The 19,727-nt window shown below is 44.0% G+C and overlaps 1 protein-coding gene across 1 annotated transcript; it reads left to right on the top strand.

Annotated features, from left to right (window-relative positions):
- Window positions 1–2,440: 2,440 nt before the first annotated feature.
- On the top strand, window positions 2,441–17,656 carry PRDX6 (peroxiredoxin 6). Its single transcript, XM_018555907.1, has 5 exons — window positions 2,441–2,555; window positions 11,043–11,199; window positions 14,807–14,953; window positions 15,041–15,187; window positions 17,489–17,656. The coding sequence occupies exons 1-5, from the start codon at window positions 2,464–2,466 to the stop codon at window positions 17,618–17,620; spliced, it is 675 nt and encodes a 224-aa protein (XP_018411409.1). The 5' UTR covers window positions 2,441–2,463; the 3' UTR covers window positions 17,621–17,656.
- The last annotated feature ends 2,071 nt before the right edge of the window (window positions 17,657–19,727 follow it).

The raw sequence follows: 19,727 nt of genomic DNA, 5'->3' as shown, positions 1-19,727 counted from the left end.
TATCATATAAGAACTTGGCACAGAGCATTAATAGTGCTCCTATCTCCATAGGGAGTGAGAATAACTCAGGGTGGCACAGATATATAGATGCAATTGAATTTAGAGGTCCTTGTTTATTGTGGCCAGTATATTTTGATCCAGATCCCGTGAAGGACCTCCTCCTTTATGAGCAGCAGTGGTGTATTTAGGTTTTGTGCTGCCCTAGGCAAGACTAAGCTCGGACACCCCCAATCTAAATTTGCCCCACCCCTTCATGTTTAAGACATAACACTGGATCCAGCTTCTGACAGCTTGCGCTAGGAGCGTAGCAAGGAAGCCGGGGGTCTAAGGTGGGCTGTGTGAAAGTGCCGCCCAAGGCAAATGCCTTGTTTGCCTTGCAGTGTATACGCCCCTGATGAGCAGCCGTCACCTCAATGAGATTGGTATCCTAACTGGCTAAGCAAAATTTCCATGATCATAGGAAAAATTACAAATTGTAGGACTGAATGCATGCTTCACTGACAGCATCTGAACTGCCAGAAATGATACCAAATCTTTTAATTAATCATAAAGTTAAGTTTTGACCTTGATTTCATATGCTAATGTGTTGCTGTTATAGGCAGGGTGTTTTCCTCCATAGGGACATAGGGTGGTGGTTACACAAGTGCTGCAAGACAAATAACTGCTTTCTTAATGTAATTTTCAGTCTACATCTGTAAGCACTGTGGGAAAGAGCAGAGTGGCAGAGGTCAGGTCTATACATGTTGACAAACGCTTATGGCTAGTTCACACCAGCCACAGTGCGTTCCTGGCCCCATTGGGCCGCACTATTTTAGTGGCGCAGTGGCGTCACAAGGGGGGTGCGGCCAGCACCCGGTTGACACCATTGCAGGGGTGACACCAAAATGACTCACAGGGTGACACCAAAATGACTGTCATGGACTGAGAGCCCGACAGTATCAGGAGAGAGGAGGGAACCCGGCGGCATACCTTATCCCGCCGGGTGAATGTCCCCTCCTCTCTCTGCCAGCGTCCATTACTAAGATGGCTGCCAGCAGGCGTCAATCAGATGGCCGCGCATGCGCGATGACAACACAGTGGGGGTGTACCCGGCCTCGGGACGCCCCTGAGTGCAAGCATTATTTTTTCTGACCTTTATTCTGTACTGATTATTATTGTTTTTTATTGAACCCATTAAAGCATTGAAAACGCAATCAGTGGATCATAGGTGCAATACTGTGGCTCCTGCAGACTATTCTTCCCGCCCTTAGGTACAGACAATCAGTAAAGGTGCCCATACACTTTACAACCCTTGCAACACTTTTGTCTTGCGAGGGTTGTAAAGTAATTTAAAAAACGTACGATCTGCCCATCTTGGACAGGCAGATCGTACTTGGGATCATCGCCATGAGGGGCGGGCTTCCGATGACTGCAATGAGGGGCGGGCTTCCGATGACTGCAATGAGGGGCGGGCTTCAGATGACTGCAAACGGGTAGTGTGCGGGTGCGCACACCGGCCCGTTCGGCAGTTGTCGAACAAGCAGGCCACTAACTCGCCGAGAATCGTACGATTGTTCGACGGAAGACGTGCGACCATAGAGTAGAAACGGTCGCACGCCTTCCATACACTTTGCGATTATCGTACAATCGAGGGATTTCCCGCGATTCTCGTAGATAATCGTGCAGTGTAATGCCTGGATGGGAAGGGGGTTTAACACCGCGGATGTCAACTGGTTAACAGGGATGCAGACATCCCAACTCTCCCAGATGTTTCAGGAGTCTCCTGCTATAAGATAGTGGCTCCCACATGCCCGCATGGGAAACAATTTATCTTGGAAATGTTTAGATCCCTGCTATCTGTTTTGTTTTTTGTTTTATTCTGACAGCGGCCGCCTGCCTCTTGTGTTTGCGTGCACCAAAATTAATTTAAGTGTAATCTTTACTGAAAATCTGGGTTTAATAAACAGGTGTACTAATATTCTGCGATATAAATGGCAACTACCACCATTTTATTCCCCAGGGCCTCTGTTCAGGGGGGTATATGACCTAATCTTCAGGCCTATAGCATGCATTTTAAAATGTGTGCATGAAAAAAAGCCGGCTCTGGCAGGAAAAGATTTGAAGAAGTTGATTTCTCAAGTTTTCTGACCAATCATTATTGGCAAACATCAAAATGTCCTCAATGAACCGTCCCGACCCCATTAACGCACAGCGGTCACGTGACGTCAGCATTAGCCAAACGGACTCAGACCGAAAGAGAAAAGAGAAGTGAAGCTGTAACGATCGGAAACAGCCTGCGCTGTAGACACACGCCTGTCATCTGTGACACGCCCTCTTCAGGCCCGCCCGCTAGCTCCCTTGTTATACCCCAGCTCTAAGTCACTCCCCTGTTGCCAGCTGGCCGCGCCCCCTCCGGACTCTAGGACGAGCTGCGTTTTCACGTGTCAATCAGTGATCAGTGATCAGTGAGCAGTGACAGCCGCCATGCCTGGAATACTGTTAGGAGAAACGTTCCCCAACATCGAGGCTGACACCACGATCGGCCGGATCAAGTTGCACGACTTCCTGGGAGATAAGTGAGTTCTCTTCCGCTGCCTTTTCTAGCTGTGATGTGAGAGCTTCCTACTATGGCGGACTGTGGGGTGGAGGGTTCACTGCATCATATCACCGTGCGATACACTTCTCTGTATTCCTTCTATGCTCATAGATTCCACCGATCATCGACTTCTACAGACAGAACCAGATTGGACGATTTATCTCTCATCTCCTCCCTCTTACACAATTGCAGTTAATTAAAATATATTTTTGTTCAATGTTTTGGGGTCCACTTCCTGAATCCTTGCCTAGATGAGAATGACAAGCTGCCCCCGCTGACTCCTAAAATGTATATCTCGAACCCCATGGGGCAGTTTGATGAGAGCTGCAAAGGCAGAACTTTGCTGCAACCCAGAACTCCATGAACTTGTATGTTGTGTTTTTTTTATTTTATTATTAATAATATTTTCTGTTATTAGGAATTTTAGTGTGATTAGGGGTTAGGTAGGGTGATTCTCTTTTTTTTTAAATTTCAGAATTTTTTAAAAATCTGCATTTGTTTGTGAAAATAATACCTGGTGATCCTGTCATGAAGGTCACATGTTAGTTACTAACAAGCATACTTATTAAATATGTATAGCACAAGAAACAGCCAAGTCGTCCTATAACCGCCATTAGGACTCCGAAGAACTCCTCCAGGTAAAAGTTTTATTACTCCTGCACTGGAAGGGTTACGTGCCTGTTTTTGCCTAGGGTCAAAGATCACAAAGTTTTACCGTGTTTCCCCGAAAATAAGACACTGTCTTATATTTTTGGCTCAAAAAAACACACTAGGTCTTATTTTTATTTTTTAATGTATAACAATCCAAACAATCCAAATTAATAATCCAAAATGGCAAAGTTAAGAATAGTGTGATCAGGGGTGCCATACCTTTCCATTCATTGGCACCGCTGATTCTCTCCCGCGGCTCTTCAAATTCCCATTTATGCCACCACCAGCCCTGGCAATGGTCACAACTAGGTCTTATTTTCGGGGAAACAGGGTAGACACCTGGTCCTCTGAGCGGGCCTCCCTGCTTCGGCACTGCAGGGATGGTATGTCCCTTGGCGTCCTCATGTCCTATACACTGAATATAGAATGTGATGACTCGAGGATCCGTAGACCGATGCAGCAGAGTGGGAGAGAGACTCTAGAGACCGGTCTAAGGGTTGGTCAACCTCTGGAACGCACTGTATTGCAACCCGGCTGGCACCCTGTGTTCAGGGGTGTGGAGGTGCATTGAAGTCAATGGCATCGCAGCCATGCGCCCCCCCCAGTGCAGTGCAATCGCCCGCACTCGAACGTGTGGCACATCAGTGTCTGCGTTCCGGTCCAGTGCGATCTGCAAAAATATTGCTTGCTGTATTTTTGCAGATTGCACTGCACTGGAACGCAGGCACTAATGTGCCACGCATTTGGGTGCAGGTGATCGCAATGCGGACGGGGGAGTGTGGCTGCAGTGCTTGTGACTTCAATGCACCTAAATGCAAGGGAGCCGGCCAAATCGAGATACAGTGCGTTCCATAGGCTGACAGTTCTGGAACGCACTGTTTGCGGTGTGAAGCGACCTTAAGAGCAAGCTGGCTGCAAGGATTGGGTAAGTATACCTTTTTTTTTTTTTGACCCTAGGCAAAAATGAGCACTTGCCCCTTTGTAGTGTCCCTCACACTACAAGGGGCAAGTGCTCATTTTTGCCTAGCCAAACTGCGAGGGTTAATGGGGTGTTTTTTGTTTTTTCTTTACCTGGAGTTCTGCTTTAATGAAAAGTTCAGACCAGCAGAAGATTCCATTTGGTTACAAAAGGTTCTACAGTTGACAGTTTGTATTTGGAGAGCTCAAGCTCTCGGTATTAAGTAAAATGATGCAATAGTACACCACAAAGAATTCTATTCATAGGGACTGTGTATAAATGAAGCTTTAGATGTCTTGCTGCAAACTGGAGATTATTTGTTTCTGACTATACTTGCTAGGGGTGCTTTGATGGGTGGCTGGCCTCAAGCCCACCCCTTTGTGTACATTGCCCCTGCTGGTATCAGAACTCGGGAATAATAGCCGTGTTAGCAATATAGTTTAACAAAAGCCCATTGTTGACTTTGGATGTATTCCCAATGTATCAGCAGGCAAGGTGTAGTGTTACTGAAGTCATAAGATGAGAGTTCCTCAGGCTGTTCTCCTGTCTAATGTGCCTAGGGGTGGAACAACGATCACACAGGTTAACCACTTGAAGCCCGGGGTGTTACACCCCTTTCCTGTCCAGGCCATTTTTCAGTATTCAGAACTGCGGCATTTTTACATTTATTCAGTCATGCAACGCTGTACTGAAATGTACTTTTATATAAATGTTTTTGTTTTTTTTTGGCACAGATAGTTATCTTTTGGTGGTATTTAATCACGACTGTGGTTTTTATTTTTTACTATATAATGAAAAATTATTATTATATTATTATTTTTATTTTTTTTTACACTTAACTTTATTGCCATCACATAGGCTAGGGGGATAACAAGATGTGATGGCAAATATACAATGACAGGTCACTTTCTGGAGACACCAGTGGTCTCCAAGACCCCTAATGTCACCTTGGGAACCCCAAAGAAGCTGATGAAGCAGAGATCTTCTTCTCTGTTTATAGAAGCCAGAGAAATGACAGCTGAAGGCGGAATGATGTCATACTAGGGATATGCCAAGTTTGGAGAAGTGAACAATCTATGTTCAGCTATATTGTCCTACATTGTTCACTTCTCCTGCCTTCCCCAACCTCTTCACCCTTTAGTGAATAACCCTGTTAGGTTTTTGTATTATAATATGCTTTCTGAAATGAATTTTTTGCACTGAGATGCGTTTTTAGCATGGATTAGTGTTTGTGTTTGCTTTATTTTCCTGCTGGGCTTTGCCCTAGCCTTACTCGTTTGTATGTCTGGACTAAAAGAATACCTGAACTCCAAAGCTGTGCCCAAAATTACACGTGGTCTCTTTGCAGCAGACCTTTTTCCCATTTTTGATTTTTTTGTTGTTGTTGCTGTGTAAAGGCAGGACTGTCCATCATGGCAGAGCCTCGCTTTATGCTGAGGGAACCACAGCCGGGACAGGTCCCAACAATACTGTTGAGATCCACCCAGCTGGCTGGCTGACAACGGGCTCTGCCTATCTAGAGGCAGAGCCAGCTGTGCCTGCCCAGTCTGTTTCTCCAGTCAGTGCTGGAGGAGCTGGGAGGGGGAATCCCTGTGGAGAACGGTGACTGACAGTCACCACTCTTTGCAGGAAGAAAATAGGGAGATCGGCGGTATGTATTCGCTGACTTCAGAACAATAGAGCCGACCTGCGACAGTTTCTTTGTTGCAGGGCGGCTTGGATTATGCCCCATGATATATATATATATTATATTTTTTTTAAATTATTGATCTATATCTCTTTTATTCTTTCCATGTCTCCTTTTGTAACAATATATTGCCTCATCCACATTTTATACAGGAACGTGCTTCCTCGTTGAAAGTACCAACCCCCCGCCTGCGAAACATGCTACACACAGAGAACAGGAGCAGTAACATGGCGTGCTGCAACACACGGACAAAATAATACTTCAACACGTTCTAGTGCAAGTGGGCCCTCAAGGCCCCATTGTGTAAGCTGCTGCCTAAAGCTTGGCCATACATGGTTCACATTTCTCATGAATCGGCTGGAAATTGAGCGCTAATGGGGTTTGATTGACCCTAAACTGAGTGCGGTGAATGGAGATATGTACAAAACCCAGTGGCACCCTTCTTTTTCCATTTGTAAGTCTGTGATAAAACCTGTACATTTGATTTGTTGTTTCTGTCCAGTGAGGCTGACAACTGATGAGAAGCATAAACAAGATTAAACAACCTTCACACCAGAATACCTCCAGCTCTAGTGGGTCAAGTTGAATAAAACAAAACTTCTAGCAAGATCATAAACTTGCTTCACCCAAGATGATCTGGGAAACCTTGAACTCCAGGTTTTAGAAAAACTAACCCTTTCAGTGGGGCTACCTCTGCACTGCAGGGGGTTAACTGCTTGTTTTTCTCTAGGGGCTCAAATTAAGAAGAAATACTCACCTAATGCTTGATCCCTCCCGGCTGCTAGACCAGTCACACAGCCTCTTCTCCCCTGGGCTCCGGCAGTCTTAAGTTCCGCTGACCTCATCACATCTAATACAGTCCATTCACCTGCATTTAGATGTGAGGATGTTTTGTTTTTTCCTGAGGTCCAACTGACAGGGACCAACATCTAATCCCTGCTATGATAAAGCTGTAATAAGTAGAGGTGCACCCAAATGACATTTTGGAACTGAACTTTAAGGGCCTGTTCACACGACGTCTGTTTTCTGTGCTGACCTGATCCGTACGCTCCTGCACTCAAAATGCATCCCAATGTATTCCTATGTGTTTTATGGGCTACAGTTCTCACGTGCGCAGTCCGTTCAGCTTACGACAGAAAAAATACTGCATGTCACATTTTTTACGGTCAGGAAACGCACTGCACTGCAGCTAACATACTAACAGCCCAACTCCAGCTATTATTATTATTATTATTATTTTTTTTTTTTTTTTACTGGAATGCATCAAAAACGTGGCAATAACGCACTGCATCAGTCTGCAGATCCGCACCTGATCAGGACCTGATATGTGAACGGGCCCTAAAAAAAAAAATTCTAATAAACATTTTTGTTAACTTTACTGCTGGAGGCTTCGGGGAAATATTAGGGGTCAGACCCCTGATATTTCTTTTAAAATAGAGATTGAGGACCCAGAGCCCTCAATCTCTTATTCTGCAGCCCCAGCACTGAATGAACAGGAATCCTGTTCATTCATAATTTGTTGAGATAGTATGTTTACTAGATCCACAATCGTGAACAAACAGGAAGTGATGTAGAGCAATTCCTGTTCATTCATAATTGGGGACACAGTAAACATACTGTGTCCTCAATTATTTACTAGCAGTCAACGATCAGCTGATCGCTGACTGCTTGTACCCGCTCTCCATCCGGACTCTGTCACCGGGATGCTCAGCTGGCGTTGCGTGATGAGACCTCGGATTATTTTGGCAGCTCCTGTGGCAGCTGACAGTCTCCGCCCCCACACTGCTCCTTCCTACTCTGACACAGAAGGCTGAGCAGGGCTGTGCGGGAGGAGAGCTGCACTGTGTCAGAGGGGTCATAGAACAGCGCCCAGCGAGGAGGAGAGAAGATGGGAAAGCACCCAATTTTGTCCGAAAGATGGTACTTTCGGCATTTTGCCAAAAGTGCAATTTTCAGCCGATATGTTTCAGTGGCCGACATTTCGGTGCATCCGTAGTAATAAGTTATTACACAAATGCGTAAGAGAATTACAATTAGTTTGATACCAGGAATGCCTTGGCTATAATTTCCAGGAGGCTAATCGGTCACATGACCTAAGACTGCAGCCAATCTGCTACAGTCACTGTTCGGGCATTCTGACAATGGTGGCACACCTGCCGCTGTCTGAATACAATAGCCTGGCGGGGGATAGAGGGGCTTCAGCCAATATCATGAATGGAGGGGACATTATTATTGACTGGCCAGCTTCGGGGCCTGTGTACACAGAGCAAGCTCTCTGTGTCCCAGGGCAACCATCTCTCCTAATCCACAGGTAATTCCTCTATGTAAGGTTACATGCGGACAGGCGCTGCCGCTGTTAGCCCGTCATTTACCTGAATAGGCACAGCATCTGAATGGACACATTCAGCCGCAAGAATCCAAATGGACCTAAAAGCCCCATGTGCCCCCTATGGCCTCCCCAGGCACATGGTAGAGACATGCTCCCTTTTCTTTTTTCTTATAATGTAAATATTTATGATGTAGTATATACACTAAAATTACCTGCAGGCCTAAGGCCTGGTTCACACCTGAACGTTTTGTACTGCGTTCAGCGCTCGACGAACGCTCTACAAAACGCTCAAACATCTAAATCCCATTGTATTCAATGGGTCTGGTTCACACCTTGCCGTATTTCCGCTCGTCCGAACGCGATACAAAACGGCCTACGCCCAAAGAAGTACATGTACTTCTTTGGGGTGTTTTGGTCTGGCGTTTCCATTGGGATACAGCCAAGTAGCCCTCATAAACGGGCGTTTGTCGCGCATTTTTTTTACCGCGAATCGCGTTAAAAATGCGCGACACGCGCATATTCAATACACCTAGGTGTGAACCCAGCCTAAAGTGTTTACACAGAAGTTTTATATTAGTTATGTATAGCAATAGGGGTTTAGAAAAGGAAGGGTTACACATAGGGATGCACCGATACCGGTTTTTCTGTATCGAGTACCAATATTTTTTTTTCCGATACCCGTCGACACCAAATAGATACCGGAAGTCCCATTAAGGAAGCCAGGCGGCCTGTAATGACTCGCCACCTGGCTTCCTGATTAGCCTTGAATCCGCCTGATGTGTAAAGACCCGCCCCCCGACCTCCCGTCTCCATGCTCCCTCGTCACCAGGTGATGAGAAAGCATGGACACTGCTTTCTGGCCAATCGGGAAGCCGGGCGCCTTTTAATGACATGTTGCCTGGCTTCCTGATTTGTCAAGAAGTGTGCCCAGCTTCGTTATTGGCCGTAAGTTCAAGTATCGGGCTAGGCTTCGGAGCATTTGTGCGAGGACTCAAATATTCTGCATCGGCACCGATACTAGTATCGGTGCATCCCTAGTTACAAGTAAGTGCTATTACATAAAATGGTCTAATTTTGCATGTTTTTATGTAAAATTGCCGAATTATAAATGAGTTGCCTGCTGGCACACAGTCAACAATGTGTTTTATAAAGTTTGCAGAGTTACAGGTGAAGTATGCACAGTCTATAATCTGCACTATAGGAATGCAAACTTTCACCCAGTTGTATTTTTTTTGGCATTGCTCCGAGGCTGGGCTGTCTGTGTTAATTTGAATCATAATTTTTTGTGCGCCTGTAAAATGATTTTGTCCTTTCTGTTCTATGAGCTAGATAAGTTAATATATTTAAAATGCACAGCTCTAAAGCAAGCTACGTGTGAAATGGAATAACCTGCCACTCCCAATCAGATAAGAAGCTTCTTATGTGATGTCTTTAAAGACGTGATTAGTTTTGTTTGTTTTTTTTCTGTTTTTTTTGCCAAAGGCCTCGTTTACACCAGATGCAGTGCGTTCTGGCCCGATTCTGGCCAGAACGCACTGCTTCGCGTTGCGGCCGGCTCACTTTTTTGTGGGGCAGGAGGGGGTGTGTCGGTCCATTGACGTGAATGGCACCGTAGCCACGCCCTCCGGCCGCAATGCGATTGGCTGCACGGGATCGCAAGGCACATATGCCTATGGTCCGGTGTGAACAAAATGCTGAAAGCACTATTTTGTTAGCACCGGACCGCAGCGATGAGAATAGTTGACAACTATTCCTATTATTGATTGATCGATTAGTTGGTTGCAGCCCTATCTAAGACCATGTCGCAACCATATTTAAATTTGTGTGTTGTGTTTGTGGTGGTTTTTGTTTTTATTTTTGGCGTAGAGTGGCTTTGAGTAGGGAAACTGCAAATCCTATGTAGCAACACTGAAGAAGGGCTCCCAGATCAAAATGGTGCACAAGTGTGATGACGTCACCGTATTTGTAGCTAGTTTACTTTTCTTCAGCCCCATAAGGGCTCATTTACACCATTAACAGGGACCTGTGTTTTTCAGCACCTGATCAATGCTAGTCATCATGCAGACATTCTACATTGCTTAGGGTAGCGTTGAAGGTCACAGCATGCTGCACAGCTGTGTGGAGACCTGGCTTCAGTGTACACTCCAAATTAAGTTGAAAAAGTAAACTGTGTGATGTGTTGGAGCGTTTTGGCATGCTGGCTAGTGTGAGTGATCCATAAGGCAACATTCACATATAGCGTTTGGATTTCCCAGCGCAGTTTTCAGTGCAGAAGACTCCAATGGATGCAAACGCTTTATGTGAATCACCTGTACGGATAACGCTTGCAGCTATTATATATCTAGTATCTTGCTAGTCTACCCCACTGGCTCTCAAAATGCCTGAACAATGCCCGCATCCAATCAGATTGTTCAGGTATTTTGATAGCCAACTGGGCTGACTAGCAAAATACTGAAGCTTGGCCCAGTGGGAGAGAGAGAGATTAATTTTATTTTTTTGGGCCTTGTCCGAATTAAGGTAGCGGTGATCGCACAGTATTTTTCTTGCAGAGATTGACACTTTCCTGTGCTATACTTTTTACTTCAGGATGTGCCAAGTGAAGACAGTCATGTGAATATCGGTGCATAAAATTGAAGTAGATCAGTGTGGAAAAGATTTTTAAAGTGCATATCGATGTGGTTTTTTTTTGCAAAGTTCAATAGCAAACAGCCAGCAGTGTTGGAAAAGATGCTGAGATTTATTAAGCCCTGGGTATACTGATAATATCCATATCTGCAATTGTATACTTGCTCATACATGTAAATTAAAGGTGACATTTTATTTATTTTTTGGCCCTTTTTAGTTGGGGTGTCGTTTTTTCTCATCCGAGAGATTATACACCAGTCTGCACCACAGAGCTTGGGCGGGCAGTCAAGTTGGCACCAGAATTCAAGAAACGCAATGTTCGCATGATTGCTTTGTCTATAGACTGTGTGGAAGATCATCTGGGATGGAGCAAGGTAAATATTAACTATCCATTGTGTATTCATATTCCTTTGTAGTTATCGCAAAACTGGAGTCAGGGCAGTCTGTGGCAGCTCCCACCTCCTAGAGAAAAGCCTGGTAACTCACTATTTATACCCAGCTGAACCATGCTGCACTGTTCATTACAGATGCAAGTCCTGATGCCCTTTGTAATTTACTTCCTTGTTATTGTTCCCTATTTCCCCCCAAAAAAACCTTGTTCGATGTGAGGCAAAACTCTTTGGACACACTGCTGGGCACTGCCACCTTGTTTATGACAGCAGCAGATTGTAGACCTCTGCTCTCAGTCTGGGGCAGTGGGGACTGGCTCAGTAAGTCAACATTGCGTTACGTTTCCTCATACAGTACCTTTTCTACATAGTACTTTGGGGTCTTAGCCCTCGTTCACACCTGAACGTTTTGTAGCGCGTTCTACGCTCGACGAACGCTCTACAAAACGCTCAAAAATATAAATCCCATTGTATTCAATAGTCTCGTTACCACCTTGGCGTATTTCCGCCCGTCCCTAACGCGCTACAAAACGGCCCACGCCTGAAAAGGTACAGGTACTACTTTGGGCCGCTTTGTTGCGCGTTTCCATTGGGATACAGCCAAGTAGCCTTCGGAAACGCGCGACGGTCGCGCAACTTTTTTACCGCGAATCGCAGTAAAAAAAACGCGCCACGGTCGCGCATATGCAATACGCCTAGGTGTGAACGAGACCTGACTCCTTCCCTTGCTTGCTGGCTTTTACAACAAAAAAGTGGTCAAGGTATAAGGAGAAGCAGTATAACCCCACAACCTGCATTACTAGTGTGGTTCAGTAGGAGACTTAGCTACTTGATTTCCCATAACTCAGATTAAGTGACGTGTTTCCTGTGTGTGGGGGAGGAGATTCCATCTCGTGATGCTGTCCTGGAAGACTAATGGAAATAGAGTTACCGGTAAGTCCTAACTCTGAATTTCATAGTTATGTATAATATGCATTGTAAGGCTACACTCATATCCCTGCATATTTTTTTATGTGGTGAAGTATGACATTTACATGTATTGGCATTCATTCCAATTGAAAATGCATGGTGTGTGTTGTTTTTTTTTTTTTTTTTAATGGAAACTGCACCAAGATGCATCACACCATAACACAGGTGTAAATTTCAGCCTCAGCTTTTTTGTGATAAACTTTCAATGGCGGTGTACATCCATTGAAAGAAGCAATGCCATTCTCCAGTATTGCTAATTTAGGATATAACTAAGATGTGCATGGTATAGGGATGCACTAATACAATTTTTCCAGCCCAAGTACGAGTGCTGATGCCAATTACTGTCGGACTTCCTTCTTTTTTTTTTTTTTTTTTTGTCATGTGAACTTTTTCTAAATCAATGCAGGATAATAATTTTAGGAAAGGTGGTAAAGTGCCAGGGCCCGGTCCCAGCTTCAAATGTTGCAAAATGTAGCTTTGTACATCCGCAATGTATTGTACATCCGTGTAGAATAATATGAAGCTACATTCTCTGTGATGCTCTGGGGTGCCGGCCTGATGTCTCAGACGGGCTGTGTGAGGTCTCATCAAGGGTGCCGGTCGGTCTCAGCGGGTGCGGGCGGCAGCGTTTCAGGAAGGAGGGGGAGATTTTTGGCCGGTGCTATAAAATGGCTCCACGGTTCACAGGAAGGCTGCCGGGACCTTGCTGGGGACCTCGGCAGCCTTTCTGTGAACAGCCGCCAGTCTTTCTGTGAACAGCCGCCAGTATCGGGGCATTTGCTATGAGTAAGTACTCGCAAAAATGCCCAGTTTCGGCACTGATACCATGGTATCAGTGTAGGGCTGCAACAACTAATCGATTATTGAAAAAGTTGTTAACTTTTTCAATCATCGATTAATCGGCTTCTGATTGGTTGGCCCTGTTCACGGCTCCACACACGCTGCGCACCACACCTCCTCCCCGCTGCCAGACCTGCCCGCATCCACTCTCCGCACCTCCTCCCCGCCTCCACGATCGGCACAGGGACGCGGTGAGAGGAAGTAAGGAGGAGTAGGTGTGGGCGGATAACAGCCGACGGTAGATAGGCCTGATCTCAGAAACAAGTTGCTGGAAGACTGCTCAGGTAAGCCTGCACTCCCACCCACACCTGGTGCTCTATAATGTATTGCTGGGATTTGTTGTACTCCTATATAGCTGGTGGTATTCTGCATTGCGCTGTATAGAGGACTACAAATCAAGGAATAATACATTATACAGCGCAATGCGGAATACCGCCGGCTATAATGTACTATTGCTGAGATTTGTTGTATTCCTATATAGCTGGTGGTATTCTGCATTGCGCTGTATAGAGGACTACAAATCAAGGAATAATACATTATACAGCGCAATGCGGAATACCGCCGGCTATAATGTACTATTGCTGAGATTTGTTGTATTCCTATATAGCTGGTGGTATTCTGCAATGTTGCTGTATAATGTACTATTGCTGGGTTTTGGAGTCCTCTTTAGCCAGTGCCATTCTGCATTCATTGCTGTATAATTTGTTTCACTTTTCCATTTCACTATATTGCTACCCACACTTTTTTTTTTTTTATTTACTTCCACCGCTCCAAGCTTGCTCCTGTGATGGACTGCAATCTCAATACAAACTAGAAGTCCATCACTTGAGCCATTTTTAAAAATGTATTTTATTTTTTATCCGATTGAATCGAACTTAATAATCGGCTAACTAATCGATTTTGAAAATAATCGTTAGCTGCAGCTCTATATCAGTGCATCCCTATATCAGTGCATCCCTAGTATTACCCTTTAATAAAACCATATTCAAGAAACTCTACAAAGTGTCTTGGTTTGATAAGCTATAAAGTTATTGACATTTGCAGTAGGTGGAAAGAGGAAATGTCTGGCTAACCTATAACCAAGCTCCTGTCTCTGGTTAGTTCAACAAACTTTCTTTCCTACACATTTGCTTTAATAATGTACCCAATATCATGGTTTTAAGAGTTTAGAGCAGGGGTAGCCAAACTCCGGCCCGCCAGCTGTGGTGGAACTACAAATCCCATGAGCCATTGTAAGATAATCACAGCCACAGACATGACTCCCAGAGAGATGCATCATGGGATTTGTAGTTTCACCACAGCTGGACGGCCGAAGTTTGGCTACCCCCTGGTTTTCACTTTGAGTAAGTTGACCTTTAAATCCCAAACCACCCTGAGGGTCAACCACCTACCTAAATACCTGCCTTCAGCCTCACTCCTGAGATCTTGGCTATGCTGTCTGCCTGCTGTCTCTCCGGAACAAAAAAGTCCTGGGTACATATGCCACTTGCCCTGTTATTCCTGTGACTGGGTCCATGCTATTCTGGATGGCATAGAAATGAATGGCGTGAGCAGCATATGTTTGGAGTAAGAACTGGACACAGCCAAAACTTTTCTTCTACAAAGGCTTTATGGTGTTGAGTGGTGGTCACTTTTAGTAAAGTGTTCTTTATTTTCCCTGGAACTGCAGAGTAAAATGCCTTTTCCACACCCTTACAAACTCATCTAGAAAGTATATTATGACTCGTACATTTTTGGACTATCCACTGTTTATATGAGGCTAACTTCATTCCTTTTTTTCCAGGACATAAATTCTTACAATTGTGAAGAGCCAACTGAGACTCTGCCCTTTCCAATTATCGCAGATCCCACAAGGGAACTTGCTATACTGTTGGGTATGCTGGACCCTGAAGAGAAGGACAATCAGGGTATGCCAGTAACCGCCCGATGTGTGAGTATCCTAGAGATGATGAGCACTACTACTACTTTTCCTTCAGTGTTGTGTAGTTACTAAATCCATGATTCTGTATTTTATTAGGTCTTTATTATTGGTCCAGATAAGAAAATGAAGCTTTCCATCTTATACCCAGCAACCACTGGTAGAAACTTTGATGAAATCTTGAGGGTTGTAGACTCCCTGCAGCTGACCGCAAACCACAATGTTGCAACCCCTGTGGACTGGAAGGTAACAGTGAGATGTTTGACTTAATGATAGCCAGGCGTGTTGAGACACTTGCAATAGAATTATAGCATATTGTGTCACTGTAGGCAGCATGTGAAATTATTATTATTATTTTGAAGGGTAATTGCACTTGCCTCGCCGTAGCAGCCCTTCACAGCCTTGTGTGTGTGTTTATATAATATTGTATTATTACAATATACATCTATATATTGTAAATAATCAGTTTCCATAATTAGTTGTTCCCAGACCAGATCTGGGCATTGTGGTGGATCAACTGTTATTTTATTGTGGCTTTGTAAATCAGTTTACATAATTTAATTTTTCCCAGGCCAGATCTGGGCAGTGGCCAGGAGGAAGTTTGTGGTCGGTCCAGCGTTCTTCCCTTTTGCTGTTCAGCCATTTCATTTACAGGGTCCAAATTGTTGTGTACTGTGAGGCCACCAACATGTTGCCACAATTAGTGTCTCCTGTAAGAGTAAATATTACAGTATCCATTACCTTAAGAAGAACGACAAGTAAAAGTGGTGTTAAGTGCTTATTTATATCTAGGTGCTTAAAAAAAAAGTTACTCGCCAGACCTTTTGAGCCAGTTCCCTGCTTCTGTGATCACTGAAGCATGTCTCCTGAAGTGTATAGAACATGATGACAAGGATCCTTAGACTGCTGCAGCAGTGGGGGAGAGACACTCAAGACACCGGTCTAAAAACAAGCCAGCTTGGGTGGTCTAAATATAACAACCCTTTTTTTTTTTTTTGCGCACATAGATACAAATGAGCACTTAACCCTTGCAGTGTGGTGGTAGCCCTTCTGCAAGGGTTAATAAAATCATGCAAGAAAGAGTCTAGAGATGAAGAGTATATGATGCATGCACATGCTTGAAAGACACGGGTGCATATTTTGATTGCACATATATGCTGGGTGTGTGAAGTGTCTGGATCCTTGCTAAAATATGAGATAAAGACCCTGAGATTCTGAAGGGACTCTTAGGGTTGTTTTTTGTTTTACCCATTTGGTGTGTACTCTGTTGGACTTTTGCTTGGAACTTGCTTAAAGGTAGCAGGAATCTCCTATCCCACCTGAGATCACCAAGACTATACCTTCAGACCACAGTTGAAGAAACAATCATGTAAAGGTGATAGAGAGCGCTATAGATGTATTATTAATGTTATTATTGTTTTAGCTTGTTGTCAAGGACAGTAGGGTCATCCCCTTGATATTTTTGATCAGAGTGAATATCCCCAACCTAATCGTGGCATAATATCAAGCATGTGTATGGCAAATACAGCAGTGGTGGGTGGCAGTGGTCTTGCATAGCTAGACGTTAGTTGTGTCATTTCAAGTAAATCTTGGAAGGGGGATACATTTTGTGATCAGTAAGGCCTTATACACACGGGCTTCAGCTTTGTATAGGCGTAAACTACAGGTGGCTTTGAACTTTTTAAGCAATCAATAGCTCCAGTTTGAGAATGTTAAACACAGATCTAAATGTGAGTACTGGCTGTCACTTTAAACCAGCTATTAAAAGCCTGAAATCGAGTTTTAGCAAGTGCAGAATCCTAGTAGGAGCTTGTTTAAAGTGACAGCTTGCTTTCTCTTTGAGATCACTGGTCAGTATCCTAGACTGAAGCTGCAGGATGCTTTACAGTCAACAGAGCTTTCTGAGCTTCTGTACAGGCAATTGATGGAGGTGCCCTCCGCACACCTTTCAGCAGTCCCGGCCAACAATCAAATAAATGGTGCTCGAAGTAACTTCACGGATGGCACCGTGCAAAACACATAGTCACATAGTGACTTAACGTCTATATTACATCACAATGTAAGATGCCCAGTGTAATATTTGGCTCTGGTTGCATGCTGTACTTATTGCCCTCTAGTAAATAAGAAATTGCCCAATAAACACATGCAATGGTCAAAAGAGTCACATAGTCACATCTCTTGCCTTGAAGAAGGGACCCTGTGTGGCCCCGAAACGTCGGCTCATGTTGGATTTCTGTGACATCATTGTCCATTAAAAGGACTCATTCATTTTAACGTATGGAGTGCTGGTGACCTATTTTCTTCAATCTTCTGTACAGGCAAACATTTGTGTGTACAAGGTCTTTAGAATTTAATATAAAGCCATATGCACCCAGCCATGTGTCCTGACATTTAATCTGTACAGGGTTACAATAAAATGAGTTCTAAGCATGCCACAATATTGTCATCTAAACCTTTTTTTACACTGCAAGTTCTTTTGTTTTGTTATGCCTTGTATAAAACCCACCTTCTCGGTTAACCAACTCTTCATTTCTGCCATTCACACAGCCTGGCGACAGAGTCATGGTTCCACCGAATGTACCAGAGGCCGATGCTAGCAAGATCTTTACCAGTGGCGTTTTCACCAAAGAGTTGCCTTCTGGGAAGAAATACATGCGGTATACTGCTCAACCGCATTAATCTTCCTTGCGAACCTTTCTGCTGTGCTGGGTACTGAAATGATCAGTCTGGATTTTACACAAATAATCAAATGCATTCTGTGTGATTGCCCCTCTTGTTAATGGATAACTGCAAGTTTATTCAGCCCACAACATTTTTTTCTTGGAAACCTACAGTCATTTCTGTGTTCGTGACTTGTCAACATAGTGCCCATCATAAATTAATATCTGCTTTTCTTTATGTAAGGCTTGGGTACATTAATTGGTTTTATTGGCCTGTACCAAATCCCTAGTCCATATTGCACTACTGATAACGTCACTGTTGTTGAGACTAAACTATCTGATTAGCAGAAGGTATAAAGGGGGTGTCAAGTCCTTCAAAGGCCTATCGCAGCAGAAGAGTGCCTTTTGACCAAATCCAAAGCACTTAAAGTAGTCTCTCCTTGTTTTTTCTCTTTTGCTAGAAGAAATTTTCCATTGGTTCAGAGGAATCAAGCTTTTGCAGGAGCCTTTGCAAACAATCTAGGCATTGCACTCACTACAGAAATTTGTATTTCAAGCATCTGGGCTGCCTGTGAAATTATTTTTGTCAAATAAATTCCTTCATATGAACAAAAAAAGTTTTTTTGTCTTCCTTTTTTTTTTTGTCCTAATGTTTTTAGATGGTCTAGGAGTTACTAATATTTACTTCCTATAAAAGTGCATGCTTCTTGACTTCACTCCTTACTGAGTCACTTACCTGAAACCAGAATGTGCATATCTGGTGTATTGTAACAGAATACACCCACTTGTTCTAGTCAGTGACTCACTGAGATGCAAAAGTTGAATGGTGGTGATGGCCCTGGAGCATGCATCTTCCAGTTGCTTTGAGGGCTTAAGATAAAGCTTCAGATTTAGGCTTTTTGAATCCTTTTTCTTGTTGCTTGCTGATGCTTTTCACACTAGCTAAGATTAAATGACTTCTGCTTTATGAGACCTTAATTAGCCAGAGGGGAATGACGGGTGCTGTGAATGAGCAATGTGAGAACCTGTATCTTCTGGAGAAAACTCTAGTAGTCAACCATTGCTACTCTATTAACCTTAGGCTGCTTTTAAAAAGTTTGGCCAAAACCAGCGGTGCTCCATCTTTTGACCATTGCATGTGTTTATTGGGCAATTTCTTATTTACTAGAGGGCAATAAGTACAGCATGCAACCAGAGCCAAATATTACACTGGGCATCTTACATTGTGATGTAATATAGACGTTAAGCACCAGAGGGATGCTATAGAAAAGCATGCCCAGAAGCCCCAATACCGGCTCCTGTAGTGGAGAGCCTGGTGTCACTCACTGTCATGCCTCACTATTGTTCAATTGTGATGGGCCAATACAAAGGTGAGACCTGTCAAGATTTAAATATCGGGGCACCCCAGGAGTTGATTTCTATTTGGTTAACAGGAGAGCAACACAGATAGGGAGGTACCTGCCACAGAATACCATTGGTGTCTTACTTTCAGAGGACTTTATTTGCTCTGAGTGTTTTCTGAAGCTGGCTGCTGGCACCAGAATCCCGGTTAGTGCAGTGAGTCTAAGATTGCTATTTAATTAGGTTTGGTTTGTTCCAAACTGTGTTGCAACAGTCTTATGTTTGCCTGATAATTGTATGTATGTTGTTCAGTTATTTAGCACCCGTACATTCTGCAGGAGGGTACATTTAAAGATAAAATTACTAGCAACTTCCGAGGAAAGGACTAATGTATTTGCATTATCGAAGCCAGAGAAAAATAAAATGCACAAAGACTCGTATAAAGCGTCTAGAGGAAAACCATGTAAACACAGGAAAAACAATTTGACTTCATGCAATGAGAATGGAAATTATGACTCTAGTACTCAGCTTGAAGGACTGAACACTTAGTGGTTATTCACTATTGAGCTGAAGGATACAACCGTAGCTTCGGCTCTCTTTGGCCACCGGAGCCCTTCAGTTCAGTCGAACTAAAGGGCTGCTGTACGGGCTATAGCCGAGCCGAAGGCATATGCTTCTGTTTACCCGAGCCGAAGGCATATGCTTCGTCTTGACTAAGCCGAAGTGACAACCGAAGCGGGGAGAACGGCTGGCCATTTGCCCAGTTGTAATGACAGATCAGCGTC

Source organism: Nanorana parkeri, unplaced genomic scaffold (genome assembly GCF_000935625.1).
Source record: "Nanorana parkeri isolate BGI_ZX_2015 unplaced genomic scaffold, ASM93562v1 scaffold217, whole genome shotgun sequence".
NCBI classification, from domain to species: domain Eukaryota; kingdom Metazoa; phylum Chordata; class Amphibia; order Anura; family Dicroglossidae; genus Nanorana; species Nanorana parkeri.
This window is presented reverse-complemented; position numbering and strand designations above follow the sequence as displayed.

Bases quoted from the DNA above. Each gene is read 5' to 3' on its own strand.
- PRDX6 (XM_018555907.1), top strand. From the start codon at position 2,464: ATGCCTGGAATACTGTTAGGAGAAACGTTCCCCAACATCGAGGCTGAC. The intron at 11,200-14,806 runs GTAAATATTAAC...CTTTTTTTCCAG, and splicing joins ATCATCTGGGATGGAGCAAG to GACATAAATTCTTACAATTG. The intron at 14,954-15,040 runs GTGAGTATCCTA...GTATTTTATTAG, and splicing joins TGCCAGTAACCGCCCGATGT to GTCTTTATTATTGGTCCAGA.